The 20,527-nt window shown below is 39.1% G+C and overlaps 1 protein-coding gene across 2 annotated transcripts in view; it reads left to right on the forward strand.

The window, feature by feature from the left end:
• KIF16B (kinesin family member 16B) overlaps positions 1 to 20,527 on the forward strand; it is a 243,691-nt gene that overhangs the window by 195,117 nt on the left and 28,047 nt on the right. For both annotated transcript variants that reach the window (XM_073339553.1, XM_073339554.1), the window contains one exon: positions 2,596 to 2,685. In XM_073339553.1, coding sequence (XP_073195654.1) covers positions 2,596 to 2,685 — 90 coding nt within the window. The remainder of the gene's footprint in view (positions 1 to 2,595; positions 2,686 to 20,527) is intronic.

Genomic DNA, 20,527 nt, shown 5'->3' on the forward strand with positions numbered 1-20,527 from the left:
CAGGCCCTCTTTAGTGGCTATAGAAAGTTACATTAGGTTTTCCGCAACCACCCTTCCTTTGTGCGTGTAGTCTGAGTCTGTCCTGTCCTAACATCCAGTAGGATTATGGAGCTTTTGGGAATATTAGGATCTTGCCAAACATTGAAATTGAGCCACTTAAAAATCTCAGTATTGAGGGTGTGGAGAGAGTATCATTGCCTGGGTGACAGAACACCAGCTAACCAAGGAAGAATGTTAAAATAGCAATGGTTTGAAGTTTTTTACTTTCTCTGGCTGCTGGATTGACACTGGAGAAAGGGTCCATATGACTTAGAGCAACCCCCTGACCCTATCCACCAAAGGACCGTTGGAGGTAATGCCTTCATTTTTAAAATAACCTTGGAACATAACTTCTCAATACTGCCTTCTACTTACCTCAACCCAGTCTAGCATCTAGCAATATAGATAATAGAGTCATTAAGCTTTGGTAAAGTCTCACAGGATGGAGGTGCGAAATAATAATTGGGATTTGGAGTCCTCTTGAGGCAGTTTGATTTGAGTAATTCTTTGCTTTCCTGGAACTTATGCAGTTCTCAGATGCAGAGCAAGATGCGTTGACAAGCATTTTTGGCACATGGACGTCAGTGCTCTTCCACAAGTGTGTGGTCCAGAGGGCCGTGAATGTTTTGGGCCTGCTAAGACATTATTTTTTTTCACTGAAACTTAGAAAAAGGGCAAAAGTCATTTCTGGACTGAGATCTTGTAAGCTTAAGAGTGTCAGCCCAGAGTGAAATTTTACTGTTAATTTATAATCCGTGTTTGTTTATATAATTAAAACAAACAATGAAATGACCTGAAAATTATAGCTGCTCAAACATTAGTTAATTATTACCATCGGTATCATTTTTGCATTGTGAATGACATCCTATTATAGTCTAACATTTGCTTAGATTCTGAGACTGATGTTATCATCTAGGTAAATTATAAACTATTTTGTCTAAAAGATTAACATTCTTTAGTACAGCAAACTGTTCATTCACTGTTTACAGTTTGAAATAAATATATACTGTAAATGCATTCAGCTGATTCTTAAATCCTTAAGACATTTTATTATTATAATCATTATAAAAAAAATTGTGAGATGCAATTGGGTATGAAGTATTTATAAGGAAATGCAGTGTGTCATGCAGAAATTTTTATTATGTTTAAGTAGCATTTGATCATATTTGTGATCAATTTTTTTATAAAAAAAATAACTTTCAAAGAAGGGAATGGTAATGAATTTGCTTATTAAGGACTTAAAGTAGTAGAAAACTCACATTCTCAACGATGTTAAAAAGAGAACTGAATATCTTGAGATCAATTTGTTACATGCCCGTATTTTTTCTAGTTCCTATGTTACACAATGCACATTTATTTTTTCTTTTGCAAAATGTTGTCACTATGTAATTCCACTGTTGTATGCACATCAAGAGGGAATGAGAAGGTCATAATTCATATGGTATTAATGAGTTAGCTGTGACCAAATAAGGAACTCATAACAAGCTCCTTCTGGTTTTGCTGTTCCAAGTTCTTTTCCCCCTCCCCTATTATTCCATCTTGTCTGCTTTTCTCCAGTGCTCTAACTACACTATATGATCAATAGTGAACAGTAGTTATTTTAGATTTACTTTGGGGTTAAAAGCCAAACCCAGTTCTTTCTGGAATAAATTTTGTTGACGTGTTTATCTTTGCCCTCGATCCATAACATCGGAAGTTCAAGTGCTATACCTCTTGTTAACCAGGTTAATCTATTTAATTTAATACCAGGTATGTATATATGTTAAGACTTCGGAATTGTGATCATTTCTACTAATTTCAGAGAATGAAAAACTTACTTTATGTCAAATAATTTCTCAGTTGAAGCAAGGAGTTCGGGTTTTCCCAATCTCTTAGGATAGGTTGTGCCACCTTTAGTGACATTGATAAGTACCTACTCAAGGAATAATCCTGTTGGCGTATGTGAAACTACTCTTACGAGTAAGATGCACACCCATGTGAGTAAGGGTGCATATATTGCATTTTGAAGAAATATTTTCAATTGAAACCTAGAAAATTACAGGACTGTTACAATGTACCTTTTACAAATGTTAAATACACTCTCATGCAATAATTTACAATGTGAATGTGCGTAATATATATATGTATAGCAACACAAAACCAGTGCTGTGTGCTATGGTGTAATGGATTATCCCATTCATTATTTTAAATAATAATGTTGGTATCTAAAGGCACCATAACTACACAGTGGAAGGTTTTGAGTATTTTCACATGCATACAGATTTGTGAAGCCACTCTAGAATATGCAATAAAAGTGTTCAGTCTCTGTCACTGAATAAATATGGTTAAAGATTTCTTGTCTGTGAAATCAAGCAAATAATTTTGTCAAAAGCCAGTTGTGCTTTTCCCCCCCAATACATTCTGCCTCCATAACAACAGAAAAATTAAGTAAACTTATCAAAATATGTGGTGTTACGTATGGGAACTAATGTTGCCTGCTTTATATAGCAGCTCTGTTTGCTGCATTCTTTTTAATGACAAACTGTTTTTTTGTTGTTTTTGTTTTCTGGTGAATAGGTAACAGTCCTGGATGAGATCTGGACAGTATTCAGGCGGTACAGTCGTTTTCGAGAAATGCATAAAACTTTAAAGTTAAAATACCCAGAGGTAAGTCACTCAGAAGCTTCTTTTGAGGGATAGAGTGGAAGTGAGGCTTGAAAAGAAAGATGCTTTCAAAATATATATGCTGTCTAAGATCCTTATTCTCAGATCTGTGCTTCTTGCATAGGACTCACAGGCTCCTGCAGTAGTTTGAGGTTCCAAAGTCACTGGGTCCAGCAAGATAATCATTGCATTGTCAACAGTGTGTTGCCTCTAACCATTAATTTCTTTCTTAGGGCTGACTGGACTTGGTCCCTGCAGCTGACTGCAACATACCTGTTGTCTCATTGAGTCATCTCGACAATTTCTTCTGTTCCTTAGTTATCCTTTTATAATAGTTCCTTGCAGGTTGCTATAAAATATAAGATTGTTCCGTCTGGACACCTCAGAGGTTTTGCGTATTGAGCTTTTGTTGAGGGGTAATGTCTTAGTTCACCGCAGTGTGCGTTATAACATTCTAGTCTTCACTCTTAACATTTGATTTTTGAATTTTTTTGCCGCCTCATTACCCTCTCTTCCTTGGATGTCGTAGAAAAAACATCCCAGCAGCTTCAAGAAGTATTCTTGTGTGAGGCACATCACAGGCAGACATGTCTGGTATATTTCAGAGTGACCATGCAATAGAAATTACTGTGGGCTTGCCAGGCCCTGAGATGTTCTCCTTCCCTCTCCTGGCATTTCCTATAAATAGAAGAACCTAAGCAATTTGGAAGGGTTTGAGGTCAAAAGTCTAAAATAGACCTGGAGAGAAACACAAATTTTCCATTTTGCAGGAATTTCCATAATTAAAAAAAAATTGTTCCTCCCTCTCCCAACTGAAATTTCCCAAAAATGTAATTCCTAAAACCCAACATTGTTTCTAGTTTTGACTCATTTTATACTACATTGTAGAATATAGAATTAAAATAGTTGAAATGAAAATTCATTTCAAAACAAAGTCAAAATATTCCCGTTTAACCTTATCAGAATGCTGTTTTTCAATTTCTAAATGAAATTTTGTTGAGCTTGAAAAGTTTAGCAGAAATATCACTTTTGACAAATCAGAATTTTCCAACAAAAAAAAGTTCCATCCAAAATTTTCCAAACCGCTCTACTCTCAACTCATATACCTGATTTTATGCATTGACTCCAATGCATTGACTTTCTTTGGTATTTCTAGTAGCAAAGGTTCTGAACAAACTCAGGTGAGGAAGCTGTTTGGACAATCTAACGACATCCTGTTGCCTGATACAAATGCGGTTGTCAGCCCTGTTATTGATAGCAGTGTCAAGTTCCATTAGACTGAGTCCTGTCGTATCTCACCTCACCACACCAAACCAGATTCCCCATCTAGATCCCAGCCTGGGATCCCCAATGTCCCGGCATAGCTCATGAGAGAGCAGAGGTGCGAGGTTTGGTGTGATAAATCCTTTTAGCTGCTCAGAAAATTTACCTATGGAGAGCCATCTGCATGCACCTCCTGCCTTCCTCCAAAAACAAACCCCATGCTTGAATACTTATCATCTGAGTCTGGGTTACAGACCTCTTCCCTGACATTACATTCCGTAGCTGTTGAAGGGAGACTATCTTCTCTGCAATATATAATTACCAGATTCAGGAAGAGCCTGTTGCTCTGAAAAGCCCCTTGTGTCACGGAGTATTATTGTGCCCTTTTTGAATACACTCTAGAATATTTGCAGAGCAGCAAATGGCATTTGCTCCACATCTCATGAAGCATTATTGTTTGATCACTGCCTGAGCAAAAATCGAAGTCAGGCTTGCTGGTGTTACAGAACTTATTTCTCTTGCCACCGCCTAATTTTGCGGTACATATTTTTAAGATATCTTAGCTCCCTCTCTCCCCTATATTTTAAATGTAATTTAACGTATGTTTTTCCTTGCAGTATGTCTTTTACTGTCTGTTGCAATATCTTTGTGTGGTGTACTTATGTATTTTTGTAAGATAGCACTTAGAGTAGGAATCTATTACAACATGCATCTTTGGATAGGAGATAACATTAACTATGTTATCTGATGAGATATAACCAGATTGACCACCCTCAGAGTGGAACGTTCTATAATCCTTTAATTATTATTTTTCCAAATTTCACAAATTTCCCCTTTTTGCTTCAAATGCAGTGATAATTGGAAGCTCTAGGTGTCATTGCAACTCCACTACAGGGTTGGCAAGTGATGCCCCCTACTGGAGCTTGCCGCTTAGAACTAGAGTTTCCTACCAGCATTGAGCTAGTTGCCTACCAGTATTGAGCTGTAGTACATCTATATATCGTCAAAGAACAATAATTACACGTAAGTAATTATTCTCCTCTGGAGAATATATGTTTGAAATAGAAAGCAATTTTCCTCTTTTCTCTAGCCCCTTCCCTTCATCATACTTATAAGATCAATATACTCGATGCTGGTTTGTTGTTGACAGACTTTCCATTTTGATACACATGGCTAGTAAAATTTTTGGGACTGGTCTAAGGTTGTTTTATTAATGAAATACTTGTTTAACCATGTGGATGATGATAATATAAACTGACATACAAGTTCCCTTCTTAACTATTTTCACTGTCTATCAGCCACAGTGTATTAGTCATTGCCATATCTCATGGTACATTATATTTTCGTAAAATATGAGATACTTTCTTAAAACAGCATAGTAATAATTTTTGGTTTAAAATATATTATATTTAAGAGAGAATGTATAATCACATTTATTTCTAAACAATGACACTATAACTTTGATCACTATGGTCTTTTTAGTACTTATTTAGTTACCAAAGTGACAGGTTGTTTCCATTTGTATATAGCCATAGATAATTTCTAGATGTTAACATACCTTGGGGCAGTGACCATGTCATCGTGTGTGTGTGTGTGTGTGTGTGTGTGTGTTTTACAGCACCTGACACGGTGGGGACCCAATTCTATCTTGCAACTTTCAGCACTACAAATAATAAGTGACCAATTTATGGGAAAAGAGGTGTTTGATAACATCTACACTTGATTTCTAGTTATCAGTATGTCCACAAACTGTGCTGTCTCTCTTTTGTGAAACATGCTTATTTAAGGAAGTCGGGGGTGGGGGATAACAGAAAAGAAACCTGCTTACTAAATCACAATGAACATGAGGCAAGCAGGGTGGAGTGTGGGATTTTTTTATTTTTTGGGGGGAGGGTTTTGTTTTGTGTTCTCCCCCCCGCCCCGCCAAGGAATAGCAATACTTACATTAAATAGGTGAGTTCTGTATGGCCTCCAATATTTTACCTTTATTTAAAATACCTTTTGAATTGTACTACTTTTAAACGTAATTTGCAACATGTAAAGGAGCTATCTCTGTTTAACTAATTGAAAATCACCCAGACATTTCTGTTGGTCCCTTTCTGATATAAGTTGTCACTGAATTATTAAACAAGTGCATAAATTTAAAATTTGGAAAAGTTATATCCCTGAATTATTCCAAATAAATTCAGTTCCGAAAAGCAGCTGCATAAAAATCTATTTGAGTTGAATTATTTCATGTAGTTCACCTTCCAACTCCAAATTATTTATTATAAACAGAAAATATTGTGTACATGTTTAATGTATACAGTGCCCTGCTTTTGGAAGTGAACTTTACAACTCATTGGTTGCTGCACTTGAATTACTACATCAGTATTTTAATAATTTGCCGATCTTGCAGTTTGTGTTACTGCCAGTGAATTCCCGAAAGGAATGTACTGAAAAACTGATTTATTGGAAAGGTAGAATGTCTAACATTTCAGAAAGAAGAACTACTTCATGTCCTACAGTCTCCAAATGTGCAGTAAATTATTTTACTTAGCAGCACGTTTAAAATCAGATTAATAAATAGATTTTGATAACTGATTGAATTTAACTAATTGAAATGCATTGCAGAGAAATTTTAAAAGACCAAAGTGGCATGCACCAGTGTGACATTTTTATGTGCTACAGACAATACTGTACTTTGGTGTTAACCGTGTGTATTGTATAAAGTGTGCGCAATAGTCGTAGATAGTCTCAGGATTTTTTCTTACATTGATTCTTTAATTACCTTTGGACTTTTTAGTCCAGACAATACGTGCCTTTCAGCTATAGCAACACTTGTAATTAAAGTGTTCTGGGGTTTTTTTTGTTTTTTTTTCAATGAAGAAGCCTGACAACCTTAGTTGAGAAGCAAGAACTTTTAGAGCTGAATTCTTTCTCTTTTTTTTTTAAAGCAGCCCTTTTAATGTAGTGCCAAATCATAGTTTTACAATTTTCCCCAAGTAGAGGGTAGTGCAGGAAAAGATTCCTTCCCTGCTCCCCACCTTGCTTCAGACAGGCAGATTGCTGGTGTAGTAATCACCCTTTTATGGCAAAACTGACCGTCACATTTGGGTTACTCCCTGTCTGGTGCCCAAAAAACAGGTGGGTGGGATGTGAGCACAGAAGGACAAGTAGTAAGTCCCTGTTTATCTCTCATGCCTGAACTCAAGGTCTGGGTGTCCATTTATCAGCATCCAGGTTGGGGGGTCTTTTCTCCCTCTTATGTCCCTATGTACTGGCATGATCTGGCCTATGGTTATCAATGTAGGCTTCGGTCGAGGAGGGACACTGGGCTTGTTTTCACTGCCAGGGTTAGTCAGCCTAAGTTATGCTACTCCAGCTATGTGAATAACACAGCTGGAGTGGATGTAGCTTAGGTCAACTTACCCCAGTGTCTTCACTGTGCTGCATCAATGGGAGACGCTCTCTGGTCAACTTACCTTAATCTTCTCGGGGAGCTGGAGTACCAGGGTTGACCGGAGTGCGCTCTGCGGTCGATTTAGCGGGTCTTCACTAGACCCACTAAATCGACCCCCACTGCATCAATTGCAGCAGCATTGATCTTCCTGTAGTGAAGGCCAGCCTACTGTCAATCTTCCTCTGGGTCTTTTTTGCTCAGTGTTCCTCTAAACATTACTGAGGGAAGCACTCGATGGTTGAATTGAAGGATTTCTTATTCTTGCTAATGTGTCTTTAAAAATATGCAGGTTCCATTAAAAATATTAAATACCTTTTTAATTAAAATAGGAGGACATGAGGCATGCAGGCAAGAGCACTCCACTACTGAAGCTACTTACTTTTACCTTGGTGCTTGTAAAAAAAAAAAAAAAAAAAAAAAATTATAAAAGACACATCAATTTTATATTTATATGGTCCCATGTTGTTTCTTCACTTGGAAGTTGGGAACTGTTATTCCCTACAATATTTTTATAGTTTCATCTTCTAACGTGCAGTAGCTGAGCATATGCATGCACTTATATTTATTTTCAAAGGATTTTGTGCAGTGATTAAGCTAACCCTTCCCCTCTGCACCTTCCTCCCCACCCAGCTTGTCTTTATACTTTTGCATAACTGATTGGCTACAGAATATCCAGGTTGAAGGAGCAGAGTGCATAGCATAAACTTCTGCCTTCAGGAGAGGTCTGCATAGCATGTGATCCCTTTAATCAGTCCAGGCACGTGAATTGGCTGGGATGTACTACAGAGAACATTCCATGAATAAGTGTACTGAACCCTGGGTAATTGGAACTGGGAACCATTATTGCAGTGATACTCTATAGAGGCTATGGAATTTCAAATTGCATTATGTCTCAAACAATAAAGATTGCATTTTATAACCTCCAGGAAAGTGTTTCTGCAATAATGGTCAATCTAGCCTTTCAGAGGAAAGACACTTTCGGTAGTGTGAATAATAGTTGTATGTTCCTGGGATACCACCTCTTCATTTCTGAGGTCAATGACCTCCACTTATCAGAAGCCTTTGTTTGACAGATTATTGTGTTATTGTTTGACGGGATCTAAGGTTATTGCCAACTGTGGTTGTTAATAGGCCTTTCTCTACTTGTTTGCTATGATTATACGAATTATTTCTGACTCAGAGCAGAAAATGTTTCTGAAAGAGCTCAGAGGTACTGATGCACAGATGTAGAACTTTTTTTTTCTTGGCGTGCTGGGATATAAACTGCCAAATGATTTTATTCATATTAAATTGAGACTCTACACACTATGAAATTATTATTCCCATAAGTTGTTCCCCTAAAGCATTTAGTGTACTAGTGAAGCCCCCTCCACTTTTTTTTAACCACACATTATACATAAACACCTAGCTTTATTTAAGCCTTTGATATTAACTTATAAAAATAATAGTTTTTTCCTAAGTATCCTTGAAGAGGGTTGTAAGGCCCTTCTCAAAACTTTTTCAGGGAGGTGTATAAATGATCATATTAATGATAATATGAAAATATAATAAATAAGCCTGAGGATGCATGAACTACTCACTCAAGCAACAATATGATTTTATTGTTTTCATCTTCGTCTTCCTAAGCTGTCATTATGTATCCTCTGCTTTTGTTAACTGACATTGTTAGTTCACCCGGGCGGGAACTCTCTTGTGTTGTAAAGTGCCGTGTACACTTATGGTGATTGTCACAGGGTTCATTCACTGCTGGTGGCACTTCCTGCTGGTCATCCTGAGGATTAGCTCCAGCCAGGTGTTACACCCTCCGCTGCATCTCTCCCATTGTCCCCTCGCCCTGTGGACCCCTCTCACGCCAAGAACTGCAGTCTCCTTTTCATGACTCGGCCCTCCAGCCAGGTCACCATATGTGTTCACCACCCTTCCTGGGTATCATAGCCCTTCTTGGTAAATGGGCTCAGGAGGTCTTCCTTCTTGCCTGCTCACCAGTGCCACTTTGTCAGTGGCTGGTAGCGGGACCTGGGCCCACCCTCTTCTCTAGGTCCCAACTCAGGGGCCCTCTCATTGACAGCCAATGTTTGACCTACTCCATACCTCTCTGCTCTTTCCCCTGAGCCTTGCCTACTTCTCTGGTTCTCTCCCTTCTCTTGGCTTGCTAAGCCACACTCCCTCCTCCCAGGGAGTAACTGTAGGCTACCTGCCGGTAGCCCCAGATACCCCTCCCTTCTTCTAGGGAGCGGCTGAAGACTCCTTCCCTCCAGCCCCTTCTGTGGCCATCTTTCTGGTTTATATAGGCCCTGCCTGTTCCTGCTCAGCTTAACCTGTTCTACTTAATACCCTGCTTCCTGTCTCCTTCTCCAGGTGCAGCCTGGGCAGTTAATTGGCCCAGTTAGCCATCTTAAGTCTTCCAGGCCCTGTCTGGGGGGAACACCCCATCAAAGTGATCTTGACCAAAAAGCAAGGGATGTTACACTGGGAGGTGGGGCACACACACTTTGGGAGTGGCGGGAATGTGAGCACATGCTCAAAAGTTGGAGGCTGACCCCATCTCTCTCCAGGCCCTTTACTTTCCCATTGTCCGGGGCTGAGGGGACTTGGTCGATCAATTCAGCTTTTGTAAGGGGAAAATACTAAACACCTATTTAAACTCTTCTGGGTTTTTCAAAATCCTTTTGCCCCTGTTTCTTTTGGAACCTTAAATATTCCATTTCCTGACTTTCCAATTTTTAACTGTGCAGCTGTAGTTTCATTAACACAGCTTTTTGTATTTAATCTCCTGGGATTATTTAAGCAGAAAAAGGGTGAGGAGAGAAATAGTCTTGTGCTACTTACTTGCGGAGCTTTTAAGCCCATTGCCATACAGCTAATGAGCTTCTGGATTTTATAAATTGCTGTGCCAGCAGAACTTAAAAGCTCCTTGCTTCAGAGCTATTGAGACCGAAACTCTGCTGGTTTTGCCATTGTAGCGTGTAAATTACTGGTATCAGTAAATACATACTGTGCAGGCATATGCAGCATGTGTGTTTTGTATGCACCAGTGTAGATTTTGGATTATTTTGATGTACTGTGTAAACGAGGCTTAAAACACAATGCTTAAATTACTTAAACACTTGTCAAATATTTCTAATGATTTTGTTTGAAATCTGTTATTAAGGCAAAAGCGCTGATTCTGCAATGAGTTCAGTGTAGAATTGGGACCTTAGTCAATAAATTTGAGACTTACTCAGGTTTTATAAGTTTTATTAACCAAACCAAAATTCAGTGGTGAACTAAAGAAAGTTACAAAAAGTAAATTCAAGATATATTAACAAGAATTAAATTAGTTAATACAATTTATCAATTAAACCAGTATAGTACATAACTCTGTACTATTATTTTGTGAAGACAAGTTTTTATCCTCGATGGATTCTTACTATAGATCATTTTAAAGGCAACTAACCGCCTGGCAATTATCCATGTTTGGTTAATATTTCAAAAACACCTAAGTGATTAAAGATCCTAATCCCGTTGCTAGTTTTGAAAATTTTACCCAGTGGCAATCAAAATAAACTCTAACATACTGATTTTAATTAATACTTCAAGAATGCCCCCTAATATGAACAGTGTACTTAGATTTTTTTAGCAATTGAAAATATGTGTTTTTATGTCATTGCCCTGTGACTCAGAGAAATGAAAGGGGATTTTGTTCAGTTTCCCAAATTATATATACAGGGAATTATATTCATCTAAAGGCAGAGAATGGCATGGCGGAGAATGGAAAATTGCAGTTCAAAAGGTGAATGTTGCAGAAAATTTAATGTGAGAACACAAGGTTAGAATGGAAACTGTTTGCAGTATTAACTATAATGCTTGTGACCAGCAACATTATAATACATATAAAGATGCCCTTATGCAGTGTAATTATGTCAAACAAAGAAAAGCATTAAGAAGATGATATATGAAATATAGTTCATAAAAGGATGAATTAATTTTAATTTTCCTGTTTAGCCCTTCGCTAGTCTTAGTGATGCCACTTTCCATAAATATTGAAAGCAAAATAATAAAACAGTAATATTAAAAATGCATATCTATTACAATACTTTTATAAAAGAATATTAGTCACCTCTTTTGTTCAGCACAAATTACAATCATTACAGCATATATCATTTTCCATTTTTCCATTTATATTCATATCTCATTCAAGTATTAGTGGAGAATGCTTTTGTAACAAAAAAATAATCACAGAGGCTTTTCCAACCCAAACCCCTTAATTATGAGAATTCTACAGGCAAGTAACTCTCTTTTCTTTCTTGTACTCATAGAATAGTGTGTATTAGAATTGAGCAAATAACTGATTTTTCAGGGGGCATTTTTTTTTTAATTTTTTCATTTTGCATCAGTCATCTTTGGGTGGCTTTTTTGCCCTTGTTCTGTGGGGGTTTTATTTATTTTTTTAAATTTTTTAAATTAGGCAAATTTCAAAACACAACACTGTTTTGGAACAAAAGATTAAACATTTTTACTTTTTATATTTTTCAACCTAAGCAATTAATTGAATTTGACTTTAATTCACAAATTGTTTTGGAGCCCTCCAAAATTCATTTTTTGCAAAAATGCTGTTTGCTGAAAAAAATGTACACCGGTCTAGTTTAGGTACTCTTCCCACATCATCTTTTAGTTTGTTATGAGTTACCAAAACAGCTAAATAAATAGGCCTGTGATCACTCCACACGGTATTGGACTTTTTTTGGCTAAGGGACATGTTCTGCTACAGATTACTTAAAAGAAATTGAACCCATCAGTCTGAAAATATATACGAACAGGACCATTGCTCACCATGGATAAACTGTAAAATCCTGTTCATGTTTGTTTGTTGCTTCATACTGTTCAATGCAAGATTCATCATGGTGTCATAAATGACCGAGCCTCAGAGGGTCACAACTAAGGATACCAAATTCAGGACAGACTGTTGAGAAATAAGACAGACTCATCTGTAACTGGTGCTTATGCTTATTCTATCATTCGACTATACCAAGTCAGTAATAAAAGTGAACTTCAGTGTCACCACAGTGCTTAACAAGAAGTCAGAAACAGTCTCCTAGGCATTCCAGCCCTTGGCTCAGCAGCCAGACACTGGACTTTATGATGAGTGGTTATTGAAAACCAATTTAATCAGATATAGGGCCCTTCCAATCCCAAGAGATCACTTAGCCAGGTCAATATATAACTCAGATCTTACCCAATAATCACACTGATGCTAATCCTTTGGTAACTAAAGTTAATAATAAAAGAAAATAAGATGAAAAGTAAATAGGTCATATGCATACAGATGATTTTTCAGAGTTCATAGGTCAAGATAACAGTGATGGAATAAACTGCTAGCTTGCAAAAGCTTTTCTGGAAATTACCCAAACAGGTTGGGGATCATCAGTCCTTGTTCGAAGTTTCTTTGTTAGAAATCCAGTCCAGAGAAATAAAGGAGGAAATGAAGGCAAAATGGAGATGTCTCAGGTGCTTTTTATATCCTTTGTCATGTGCATGGAATTTTACTGTCTCAAAACAAAGCTCCTCAGTCTCTGTTTATGGAAAGTTACTGGCCCAAGATGGAGTCCAGAATCACATGAGCATATCACATGTCCTTACATGCTTTGTTGGCTCACAGAGGCAGCCATTGCCCCTCTTCTTTCTGAGGCGTCCATAGGAAGGCTTCACTGTTAGAGTGAAATGTCCTTAATGGGCCATTATCACATAGCTGTCTAGCCCTGTTAACCTTATCTGCTGGGTGTTACCCAGAATACAGTACATGCGTAAGATGCAAGTCCGTGGCCAGTATTCACAGTTATAGATACAAAAATGATACATGGATTTAACCAGGATAATCGTATATCATGGATTGTAGTTTTGCCATTGACACCTTACATGACGTACTTTGCACAGAAATTGTATAACAGTGGTAATATCAACGATATAAATGGTCATACTGAATCATACAGCATCACAGATGGTAAATGTGTTAGTCACCAGTTGAACTAAAAAAAAACTCCACCAACTTTAAGACTAGCTCAGACCTGATTGGATTAGATTGCAGGACCAATGTTAGCATATTTGACACTTGCATGGTATACAATTCCGCATGACTAGGAAAAAGATCGGGAAAATGGGTTTTGGATCTGATCTCAGATGCAAGAGGTTTCCTTCCTAAAAACTGGATCTGAATGACTCTAGCTTGTGTGAGAGCCTTGGGATAGGGTTAAGATGGACCATGTGCTGGTCCATGTATCACCTTGATGCACAATAGTGTGTTCTACTTCAAGTAGTATCCCTGTGGGTGCTCCACTTCATGTGTCCCATACACCTTTGATCAGAGATTTTTGGTAACAATGCCAGTTTAGCCTACACATGCATTCCAGGTATCTTCATGCTCTGTATTGAGCATGTGTAGAGCTGTTCAGGCAAACTCCCTCAGTTCTTTCTCAACTGCCATTCAGCCTGAGACTTAATACCTAGAGTACCTGCATTGAACTTAGTTCAGAGCTTAGACTTTACTGATTATTTTAGTTTAGTAATTTCCTATTGTTTTTTTAACTTAGCTTTAATTTTACATTATCTTAAGGGGGTTGCTTTCTTTAACACACACCCTTTTTTCCTCCTCTTCCCCCTCCGAGGGGCTATCTTTGAGGGTCATCATCTTTGGGGTATGCTGGAATTCCTGGAAGTCAACTGCTGCCTCTCCTGCAGAGAATCTATACCAGTTAGTGACAGACATTTAGCCTCTGCTGTCTGGGAGACACCCGTATAACAACAAAGTGTAAGATCTGTTTATCTTTTAAAAGCAGATCTTGAAAAAACAGGGAAATTAAATTTAGGCGTCTTACAATGGAGCAGTCCAGGCCCAGATAACCACCTGTATATCAGTCTCCAAGCTCCCCATCAACTTCATATACCATGAGCAACTCAGTGAGTGGGGTAAGAGTACATAGGGTACTGATAAGGTTCCCAGGAAAAGGACTTCTAGTGTCCTCACAGAGAGCCTCCATCAAAGATGGTTAGGGCACTACCAAAACTGACAATTTCTGATACCTCATGTCCCAGACAGGGTACCACTGAGTCTCCAAGCTTCTCCAGTACTGAGAGCTCATCAAAGACTTCAAGTTCTTCCAGACTTACCGCAGTACCTAAATCATCCTTGGTACTGAAATCATCCTTGGCACTGAAGCTACCCGCAGTGTCATCTAAGTATGACCGCTCCAACAGAGACTCTAAGCACTCACTTTGTACCAAGGAAGCCTGTGCCATCTTCAGACCCCTCAGCACCCAAATAGGGACTTCCACATTAACCATCTTCCTGTTTTATCCCACCTAAACCACATCAATCTAGAGAGGAAGCTGTCCTCCATCCATGGTATATTAGAATAATCTTCTTTGAGAAGATGCTGCCATGTATTCCACTTAAATGTGTGTACACCGAGCACTTTGGAGCCACAGAATTTTGCCTAACAGTACCTGTAGATAGGCAGTGTTCATGCCTCATGGCCATAGCCCCTCCCTTGGCTATATGAGATTGCACCAACTGCCCCCTCTCAGTTCCTCCTTACCGTCCATTGCTGGAGTCAGAGCTCTGTAGGATTTTACCTCACATTCCTCTATTTATTGACTTTGTTCTCAATATGTATATAGTTAATTAGTATCCCTAGTATAGTTAGACTTGGTGGTAGTTAGTTGTATAAGTTTTCTCTGGTGATGCCTACATCAGGGTTTAACCATTGTACATCATGCAAGGGGGCAATCCCCAACAACAGTCCCAGCATACAGTGCCCGCTGTGTCTAAGCAAAGCCCACATCAGGGAGCGATGTTCGATTTGCAGATCATTCACAAAATGGACTCAAGCAGTGAGAGATCTTTGTCTGAAGCAGCACTGCTCGAACAGGCCATGTGACCTGCTTCAGCACCGAGGACGTCATCAGAATGGAGGTCACCCTTGCGTATGGACAGTGCTGCCGCTTCATGTCCTGGAGCTGGCACCTCGCTGAAGAGATGGAGGAGTCATTCCCCACTGAGTGCGCCAAAAAGAGGTCATATAAGATTGACCAAGGCCACCGCAGGTACTGTCAGGACTCATCTCCCTCCCCCAGAAGAAGCATGAATCGGTACACGATGAATGCCAGTGCACAGGATGGAGTGGGTCCTATCAGTCACTTCCTGGCACCATACAGGGAGGTCAGAGACCCTGTACTGTTGACTCTGATTCTGGCCCTGTGGCATCCATTGATACCAGTACAAATGAGGGCAACACCACCACCGGCTGCTTCCACACCTGTGATGTATCAGGCAGCCGTGGACCTCCTCTGCCTTTCTGTCCTGACCTCTCCCTTGGGCCAGGACTTTCCAGGGCTGTGTCCTTTATAGTCCTGTTGGCTGGCTGGGCTGCTGAACCTATAGGTCTGTTGGTGTCGCACTCCAGTGCTTCTCTTCCATGCTCAGTGGAAATGGGCCAATGTCTGGGCTCGACACAAGGGACCCCCTTAGCTCCAGGAACTTTGGTATACCTTCTGCTGGTGCTGCCAGTGTTCCTGTGGCGGCAGTCACCGCCTTCTACTTCAGCACTGTTGTTTACTTTGGAGATGATGCCGACTTCGGAGTCAACACCACTCCCAGCACCAGAAGTGATGAAGGCATATTCGGTGCTCACAGTACCGTTTCTACTGTCACTGCCAGCCCCCTCATCATTCAGGGCTCTGGATGAGTTGGACTGGGTACTTGCACCATCAGGGGTAGCCCCACTGCTATCCCTCGAAGCCCGGGACTCCTTGGTGTCCAAGTCAGGTTCTTCCTCTTTCTGCTTTCCATTGCTTGAGCGCTATGGGTACCAGGATTGGCGCTCGTCTCGTAGTCATGAAGAGGCCCTTGGCCCAGTGCCTAGTGGTCACCAATGTCCTTACTATACCAGGGGCCACCATAGAATCCATGAGATGATCCTTGGTCATGGAAGTCCAGTTCTTCATCCTACTCAAGGCCAAGATCACTGGCCAGGTCTGCAGCATTGACCTGGTTGATCTGGATCCACTGCATATCCAGATAATGGTGAAGCTTCCCCCTCAAGGAGTTTCCAGGGTTGTCACACCTGGGTCAGTGAGTCCTGCAGCAGGACTGGCTTGGGCCCACTTAACTGCCTCATCCTCATCCCTGAACTGTTCTGCGATGCCAGGCTCTTCCATCCCTTTGATAAAGGAGGATTTCAAGGGGTACCAAGACCTGTTGCGGCTTGTGGCTGCCTCCCTGGGTATTCAAGCAGAGTTCCTGCAGGAGGACACCCACAAATTGGAGGATATCCTGCAGCCATCTTCCCCTGTGAGAGTCTATGTGCTCTTCTAGCCTACTAAGGTCCTCTTGAGCACACTGACTTTAGTATTCCCTGCAGCTGACCACATGGAAAACCGCTACTTCATTCCTATGCAGGGATTTGAAGGTTTTTATTCCCATCTGGCCCCAAACTCCTTGGTTGTAACCATGGTAAATGATAGAACCTGACAAGGCAAGTTTAAATGCACTCCCAAGGAGAAGGACTCTAAGTACATGGAGCTGATGTGCAGGAAGACTTTTATATCTCCTTTTCTTTGTAGATGCGAAGTAATCTAGCTAGAAATGCGTTAGATTTTCTTTTGTTTAATGGCTGAGAAAAGAAGCTGTGCTGAATGGTATGTATATTCCTGTTTTTGTGTCTTTTTGTAACTTAAGGTTTTGCCTAGAGGGATTCTCTATGTTTTGAATCTGATTACCCTGTAAGGTGTTTACCGCCCTGATTTTACAGAGTCCTAGGAGTCAGATTCTGGTGCTTTTCTTGACTCTGCCACAGACTTGCTGTGTGCCCTTGGACAAATCACTTAGAATCTGAGTGATTTAGCACCCATTAAAATGAACAGAAAGTGTCCTACTGACTTCAGTGGGCACTAGAGCAGACTATCTCTGAATGTCGGTTTCAATCTGTAAAATGGACATGAGACCATGAGCAATAAAAGAATCAATCTATGTCTTTAAAAGTCAGTTTCTTCTGTGGAACTATAGATATTATGTACTGATCGTAATTGTCTGGTTAGTCCCTGGTGTCACCACCTGGGTGGAGTTAAGGTTGTTTGCATGCTTCAGTTGTGTATTTTCATACTGTTTGCATTTCTTTTATGTTTAAACGTAATACTGGATTTCCTAGGTTTGTTATGCTTGTGTTGGAGAGAAATACAATAGCCCTGTAATGTTTTTAAGTATAGGTGTCTTATATGTACTCAACTTTAACTCCAGTTATAATGTAATTTTATGTGGAATAAATAATCATATCATTAACACGAATAGTCAGGCAAACTGTTAACCAACACAAATTTGTTAATGATTTAATATTGTAGGGGTTTTTATTTGCTTATTTAAGTGTGTTTAGTCTCTCTTCTAGTTGTGTTGTCTAACTGAACTCAAAGATTTCTCAACAATAATGCGTTCTTGTGAGATGGGCTCTGTGTGTGCTGAGGATGAAGTAGCTTGGCAAGGATGTTTTCAAGCGATTATAGCTTTGTGTAGCCTCCTTACCTGGCTGGATTAGCAAACCCTTTACAAATGGGCTGACACCATTACGTTAAATTGACTGTGTAATACTTGTTACTCTAGAATTATTGTAATATATATTGCGCTAGCAATGACTCAGTAGTCATGACGCTTGTGAAATTGACTTATGTCCTAATATTGCCAACCCCAAATGTTCAAATATCAGTAGTCAGGCCCCCCAAAATCATGAAATTGCTTTAAAAATCAGAAGATTTTAAATAAGAAAAATCTTGGGATCTTTTTCTTTGCTTTTAGGCTTTTGAACTTGTAGGGCGCATTTGGGTCACACTTCCAAAGCTGTCTCTGAAATCACGAGGTCTAGAATCTTTATTTTTATATATCTATAGCTATAAAAGTAAAATAAAATAAAATGAATGAGGTGGTGTGACCGGGGTCCTCGGAGGCCCCACTGAGGTTACTCAGTTAAGGCAAACTGCAAAGAATGGGGCAGACAATCGCCAAAGCTGGTGGATATTCTAATGCTTAAGATTTACCAAGCCAGCACAAAACACCTTCTACAATACCTTACTGGTTGCACAGAAGCCATAACAACACAGTTCCCTTATAGCAACCTAGCCTTGGGCTTCCACCCAGACACTCAAGTCAGATATGATGAGAAATCTTATTCATCATATAAGAAAGTTCTGCCAATTCCAGAGGATCGGATACATTACCTCCCAAGTTAATGAATATTTCAGATCTTACCCAAATGCATGCTTACAGCCAATTCTTATTAACTAAACAAAAATTTATTAAAAAAAGAAAAGACAGAGTATTGGTTAAAAGAACAGTATACATATAGACATGAGTACCATTCTGAGATCAGTTTTATAGTAGAGGTGGTGAGCTTTGTAGTTGCAAAGAGTTCTTTCAGAATTAGTCCATAGGTTATAGTCCAGTGTTCATATTCAGAGTGATCCAGATTGGACTGGAGATCTCAGTCTTATGACTCAACCTTCCCCTGCATAAAGCATCAAGCAGATCTGAGATAAAAAGGATCAGGACCCAAGGGTTTTTTATACAGTTCCAGGCCTTCTCTTGACAGCTGGGAGTCCTTAGGCGAACAATAGGCAATCATCCAGACTTTGAAGTAGACCTATTTCCTAAGAATCAAGCTATAAGCTAAAAACCTTATTTTTAAATGGAGCTTTAAATTTAGATAGCCTACACATATATTTAAATTTATATTCAATCTTTAAACAGATAATAAAGTTGGCTGCTTCAACACAAGATTAAATACACACCATAAGACCTCATACAACTAATTTCCACAAACCATTAACTCTCATCTGTCTATGCAAAGGTGAAACTCAAAAGATAGTAAAATCTCCAGCTGTTTTCCACCATTTGTAGGTGATCTGCTATATACTTCAAAGAGAAATCACTACAGTGATATCCCTATATTTACAATTCATTTAAATGTTAAGATCTCCTTTTGATCTCTGAATTAACAGAATACAGCATAGACAGGACCTGTTTGATTACATTGTCAACCTCTAACCACATATATGTAAATACACAAAAACAGAAACATTATCTACCAATATATCCCTAAAGGTTGAATTTGCATCATTTATCGTGCAGGATACTTAACCCTTTCTGGCCATGTGTCACAGTTGGAGATTCTCATATATGTTCATTTGACTCTAGGATCTGAGACCTTAAGAAAAATATTGCAAGACTCATAATAAAGTAGAGAGTCACCAACACGGGTGCCCTCTGTTCCCCACAGTTGCTTTTTCCCCCTTGGCTCCAAACTCCTTCTGCCCCCCAAGTGTTTTGCTGAGAATCCATCTTTTCATAATATAGCTGTCCAGCTAGGAGATCTTACTATCTTTTGAGTTTCACTTTTGCATAGACAGATGAGAGTTGATGGTTTGTGGAGATTAGTTGTATGAGGTCTCCTGGTGTGTACTTAATCTTGTGTTTAAGCAGCCAGCTTTATCATCTGTTTAAAGATTAAACATAAATGTAAATATATGTGCAGGCTATCTACATTTAAAAATAAGGGTTTTAGCTTATAGATTCTTTATTTTGAATGTTTCCTTTTTTATCATTCTAAGCAATGTAGAAAGCTCTTTTATTTCTCTCAATAATAAGCCTAGTTTATTCTAAAGATTTGCTGCTTTATGCCTACAACAAATCAGACTTAGAGAAGTACTGCTTATTTGTTTGCAGGTATATTTCTCCATAACATCTGTTTTTTAAACCTGGGATCTGCCATTAATATTGAGTACTAAGGAATGTAAGTTTGTTCAGCAGAAAGAATTATTCCTGTCCTTTGAGTTTTCATTATTAGCATTTCTCAAAGGCAAGGGTGGCTGAAATTTACAGCATTAGTCAGTCACACAAGAGAAGGAAGTTTCATAAATGCAGCCAGATGTCACTTAGATGAGCTTGTATGCAACAGGCAAATCATTTCTGGATGAACTGTTAAAACTGCTACAGAGAGTTCTTATCTCTGAACTTAAGTGAGGCACATTAGTCAAATGGTAATATGTTGTGTAAGTGTAGCGCTCCAGGGGCCTCATTATCCTATCCGTTTCAGTGAAGTCAATGGGAACTGAATACACAAC

The sequence above is a fragment of the Lepidochelys kempii genome, chromosome 3, assembly GCF_965140265.1.
Source record: "Lepidochelys kempii isolate rLepKem1 chromosome 3, rLepKem1.hap2, whole genome shotgun sequence".
Lineage (NCBI taxonomy): Eukaryota > Metazoa > Chordata > Testudines > Cheloniidae > Lepidochelys > Lepidochelys kempii.